General features: G+C 43.7%; 1 protein-coding gene across 2 annotated transcripts in view; it reads right to left on the bottom strand.

Annotated features, from left to right (window-relative positions):
- Positions 1 to 6,000, bottom strand: part of LOC132882088 (protein MTSS 1-like) — a 115,221-nt gene that overhangs the window by 32,790 nt on the left and 76,431 nt on the right. For both annotated transcript variants that reach the window (XM_060915320.1, XM_060915321.1), the window contains exons 8-9: positions 5,275 to 5,382; positions 4,911 to 5,005 (exon numbers count right to left, since the gene is read on the bottom strand). In XM_060915320.1, coding sequence (XP_060771303.1) covers positions 4,911 to 5,005; positions 5,275 to 5,382 — 203 coding nt within the window. The remainder of the gene's footprint in view (positions 1 to 4,910; positions 5,006 to 5,274; positions 5,383 to 6,000) is intronic.

Below are 6,000 nucleotides of genomic sequence, written 5' to 3'. Positions count from 1 at the left end.
GAGCGGGAGAGAGAGAGACGGGAAGGGATCGGGAAATGACCTCGGGCCGGAATCGAACCCGGGTCGCCCGCATTCATGGTATGGCGCCTTAACCACCTGAGCCACGACGCCCCCTGTTCACCCTTTTTTTTATTAGTTCACAGGGAACCTTGAAGAAACTTTTATCAGTTTCACAGTTTGATCGATTCGAACAACCTAAAACAATGCAAGCGGAAGGCATTTTTCATTCGAGCAATGCACCTTCTCCGTACAAACGCTTTGTCAGCTGAGCTTTGGTAGACCACCAGCTGAAGTCTTGAATAACTAATGAGGCGGATGTGACGTCACGTGAAACCCAAGAATAAGGAGGCTACGGGCGTCGCCATCTTGGCAGCGCTTGACTCCGCCTAACTCCCGGCTAGTCCATAAATAGAGAAAGGGGCGGGGATAGTGAAGCCTGGCTGCTGGAATAGTACAGCTGGAACACGCCTACTAACCTCGAAGTTAACAAGCTAGCCAACAAGCTACTGGCTAAACTGAAAGAAGTCGCTCCATGAGATACAGACCATAACCTCAACGGATGGTTTACGAAAACTAGCACCGGGCATGTAACCGTTTGATAACATACTTGATCAAGGAGTGTTGTCTTTTAGTCGCTCAAGCTGTCAAATTGTCAGTCTGAGCCTAATTTATTGAACGGGAGTCTCTGATAAACGTTATCGGCAGCGACGACATCAAAAATATTGAAAGGTAAGCACAGTCTAATAAAGCAGATTAAAGCAACTTACAGGTGTAGTAGTGTATAAAAGTTGTGTTTGCATGGAAAAGCTCCTTGATGAAAATAAACAAGGCTCCATCAATTAATTATTTTCTGAGGTAAGTTCTGAGGTAAGGTAATGTTAGCTAGCAGCTAACAAGATGACAAACCCAGCTCTCGTTCAGATTGGCCCCACCTCTAATTATGCATAAATGACAAATCCTTGATTTGTCAAAAGATATCTAGGCTTTTGATGAATTAAGGAATTCCCCAAAAAAGTAGAGTACAAACATACTGTGCATTACAGAAGCCGCGAGAGGCCCTTCATATAATCTTCTTTTATTCACCTTATTATCCCGAGATAACGACATAATTAATTTAGGATGTCGAGAAAACAATACAACTAATTCGAGATCTTGAGAAAACAAAACCATTATTCTGAGATAACGACAATTAATTCAGGATGTCGAGAAAACAACACAACTAATTCGAGATCTCGAGAAAGCAAGGCAATTATTCCGTGATCTCGAGAAAGCAGGGCAATTATTCCGTGATCTCGAGAAAGCAAGGCAATTATTCCGTGATCTCGAGAAAACAGGGCAATTATTCCGTGATCTCGAGAAAACAGGGCAATTATTCCATGATCTCGAGAAAACAAGGCAATTATTCCGTGATCTGGAGAAAACAAGGCAATTATTCCGTGATCTGGAGAAAACAGGACAATTATTCCGTGATCTGGAGAAAACAGGACAATTATTCCGTGATCTCGAGAAAACAGGGCAATTATTCCGTGATCTCGAGAAAACAAGGCAATTATTCCGTGATCTGGAGAAAACAGGACAATTATTCCGTGATCTGGAGAAAACAGGACAATTATTCCGTGATCTGGAGAAAACAAGACAATTATTCCGTGATCTGGAGAAAACAAGACAAGTATTCCGTGATCTCGAGAAAACAAAACAATTATTCCGTGATCTCAAGAAAACAAGACAATTATTCCATGATCTCGAGAAAACAAGACAATTATTCCGTGATCTCGAAAAAACAAAATTATTTCATGATCTCGAGAAAACAGCTGAGATTTCTAGCAGAGCTGCGCCCCCTGTGGGTCAGACAACGAAGACTTAGAAATTGGCGGACATGTAACAGAGCAGAAATGGCTTTTTACGATGCCTTGAGAGAGAGGGGGGCCAGTCTTCTGCGGAGGTGCCGCAGACTAATTTTGAAATGATCCCTTATTAAAAGACTTAATGCAATCTCTCCCTGTGTCAACCCCTGATCAAAATATTGCCTTATTAGGTGATCGATTATTCCAGACATTCTAATGACCAAAGTTGCGTCTATACAGAATGAGAAATAGCCCCAAAGTCAGCATATCACAAGTCTCTTGGCGCACCTGAATGAACCATTTCTCAGCTGTTTACTCGAGATCATGAAATAATTGTTTTGTTTTCTCGAGATCACGGAATAAAGGTTTTGTTTTCTTGAGATCTCGAATTAGTTGTGTTGTTTTCTCGAGATCCTGAATTAATTATGTCGTTATCTCGGGATAACAAGGTGAATAAAAAAAAGGATTATATGAAGGGCCTCTCTCGGCTTCCGTAGTGCATGCATTAGGCCCGTACTTATATACAGAGCAGAAACATGGCCGACGACTAGGAACCTTGAAAACATGGTGAAGAGATGTGATTGCCGGATGCTCCGATATAGAGGTTTTCGACGTGACATTACAGGTGATGTGACGCCCCGGTGTCCGCCATTTTGAAGGTCAAGCTAGCTAATGTCAACAACAGTAGCTGGTATGTTACTGTAGCAATGTTTACGTTCAGTCATTTGGATGACTGTTAAAACCTTTCAGTCTCAAGTTTTTCCTTTACTGGATTTACTAGTTTACTGAGCTAGCGCGCTCGGGCAGGCTGGGAGCTAGCGCGCTCGCTCGGGCAGGCTGGGAGCTAGCGCGCTCGCTCCCAGCCTGCCCAAGCGCGCTAGCTCAGTAAACTAGTAAATCCAGTAAAGGAAAAACTTGAGACTGAAAGGTTTTAACAGTCATCCAAATGACTGAACGTAAACATTGCTACAGTAACATACCAGCTACTATGTTGTTGACATTAGCTAGTGCTAACAGCTAGCTGCTAGTGCACTGCTACAACACAGACACCGACCCTAATAATACAGTTCTTGGTCATTGCCTGGTAACAGCAAATTTATAACGGGCCATGTCTCAACAGACTAAGAAGTTATTTCAATGACATTTAATAACATTTTGTTTATCCTGAGGACTGAAAGTAAATGAAAATGTGAACAAACCTTAGCTGTAATAAGATGGCGACCACCGGCTCCAGGGACGACCCGCTGATGTAGGCATGTTACCCAGCCTGGTTTTTAACGACATAGGTATACAGATCATGTGGGCCGAAGTCAGGTAAAGACGAGGGCTTCGTGTACTTCCGTACGTCAGTGAACAATCCTGGTGGAAGCAGGCAAACGTTGTTCTCCAAGCCTGCTAACCTCAATTTTTGCAAATACCTCTCCCTCTGCTCGCCCTGTAAATGCCCTACGTCGCTGGATAGTGAAGGTGTTTTCTGCATCTCGCTCCTTTTTCTTTTATGATTTTTCCCTGGTATTTCCCACACGCCTGACTGCAGGTCAGGAAGATCACCCGCGCTGCAAAGCCAGAAAAAGATAGCCTGGTAACGTGTACGGATCACGTACACCAGCATCATTGATTTTCTGGTGATATCGCTTCTTACTCGCGTCATCTAGGCCGGATAAAATACTCGACAATGAGACTTCGTCATGATCAACAGTGTATCGCTACCGGTAGTCGCCATATTTGTGACCGTCAAAATGGCGCCGGCTACTTGTTGACATGGCAACGGTCACGTGGGTCGAAAACCTCTATATGGCAAATATACAGTGGGAAGAGGGAATATCAAGTGAGGAAGTGATAGAGACGTCAAGTAGAAAGCATACGGAATTTAATGAAAAGACAACATTTGAGATGGTTCGGGCACGTCAAAAGAAAAGAAGAGAGTAGTGTGGTACGGAGAGCAGCAGAAGCTGTAATTGATGGAAGACGCCCTCGAAAACATGGAAGAAATGTATAGAGGAAGATCTGAGGGAACTTAACCTAGAAGAAGAGATGGTCTATAACAGACTGAGAGGGAGAACGCTCATAGCTCGTGAAATATGAGAACAAAAGAACGTTAAACAAAAAAAAGAAGTATGGCTGAATATAAATTCACCCCCTGTACAGTTGTCATGAAGGGGTAAACTAGCTAAAGAGACCAAAATGTTTTTTTGTACCAGGCTGTAAACACGTTTACAAAGTTGGACATTTTAACACGGGAGTCTGTAGGAATTGACTCGCTTTTGGAGCCTGCCTCAAGTGGCCATCCGAGGAACTGCAGATTTAGCATTGGTTTCACTTTTCAGGAGCAAAGGTTTCCGTTTGGTTAGTAACCAAAAGGAATTTTCCTGTATTGTTATAATCTCATCTCATTATCTGTAGCCGCTTTATCCTGTTCTACAGGGTCGCAGGCAAGCTGGAGCCTATCCCAGCTGACTATGGGCGAAAGGCGGGGTACACCCTGGACAAGTCGCCAGGTCATCACAGGGCTGACACATAGACACAGACAACCATTCACACTCACATTCACACCTACGGTCAATTTAGAGTCACCAGTTAACCTAACCTGCATGTCTTTGGACTGTGGGGGAAACCGGAGCACCCGGAGGAAACCCACGCAGACAACATGCAAACTCCGCACAGAAAGGCCCTCACCGGCCACGGGGCTCGAACCCAGCCCTTCTTGCTGTGAGACGACAGTGCTAACCACTACACCACCGTGCCACCCTGTTATATATAATATAAACATAATTAGAAATAAATGTTGCCTTGGTGATTGTACTGCATTGTGGACACGGTTGCCAGATTGAGGTAATCTTGGGTTTAAAATCCTAACAATTCACTATAAAATCAGCTCAATCTGTATGAATAAACTAAACTAATCTGCCTGAATATAAAACGTTTCCGAACAGCCCAAGGCCACGCTTCCTGTGCAAGGACTTAGGAATAACCCAGATACAGCAACACTGAATAAGGATCAAACCCTGGTGTACAGGTGGCCTAGCTGTGTTTCAGATGCGGGCACCCTGATAATAACACACCTACCTACACATGCTGGACTTCCTGGAGGTGGTGCTGGGAGAGGAGGGCGGAGTCTGATATGACCAGCTGCACTCTGAGCCTTTCAGATCAGCAATCACCTGCATGGGGGAGGCGAGGGGGGCACAAAAATTAACTCAGGATCGAAATCACCAAATCCTACTGGAGCACGGAGTTCAGGAATTTCCATAGTATTTATACATTCTCATGGAAAAAAAAAATTCCAGTGTTGGAATTCCTATGTTCGATGTTTTTTCTCAGTTTGTAGTTAAGTCGAATGCAGCTTTGATAGGCAGGTGTGTATATGGTTGGTCTCTTGTGTGTGAGCACTGGTGTTTGTGTGAGTGATGTGGTGAGGGTGTTTACACACCTGTTCGCTGGAGGGAGGCAGCTTGTGAGGGTCCATCGTCAAAGACCTCAGATCATCAGAAATCGACTGCAGGTGCGTGATCTCACCCAGCATACACACTTCCTCTTCCTAAAACAAGAGAATGGGGGAGAGAGACACACACACACACACATTATATATATATATATATATATATATATATATATATATATATATATATATATATATATATATATATATTATGAATAAAGGCTTAAAATTCCTTAGGTGCCTTGCTCAAGGGCACTTCAGCTGGTCCAGGGAATCGGACCAGCAACCTTTTGGTCCCAAAGCTGCTTCGCTAACCATTAGGCCATGGCTTCCCCCCATTTAGCAGAGGATCTTATCCAGAGTGACATACAACACGACCCACAAGACATCAGTGGGCAGCCGGGGAGCAGCTGGGAGTTCGATGCCTTGCTCAAAGGTAATTCAGCCATTCCTGCTGGTCCAGGGAATCAAACCAGCGACCTTTTAGTCCCAAAGTTGCTTCTCTAACCATTAGCCCATGGCTTCCCCATGTAGAACTTCCAGTTCAAATCATATATACAGTTGCAATCAGAAATATTCAACCCCCCAAAGATTTTAAGGATTTATCAATTAAAGTTTTTTCAAAGAGCAAGATTCTGCTTCGGATGACCTTCTTCATGAGTTGAGTGATACACAGAAAAGGCATGATGTCGTATTTGTGTGTAACAGTATATTTTG

The sequence above is a fragment of the Neoarius graeffei genome, chromosome 2 (genome assembly GCF_027579695.1).
Source record: "Neoarius graeffei isolate fNeoGra1 chromosome 2, fNeoGra1.pri, whole genome shotgun sequence".
Classification (NCBI taxonomy): domain Eukaryota; kingdom Metazoa; phylum Chordata; class Actinopteri; order Siluriformes; family Ariidae; genus Neoarius; species Neoarius graeffei.
Note: the sequence above shows the minus strand (reverse complement) of the source record. Positions and strands in the feature narration are given on the sequence as shown.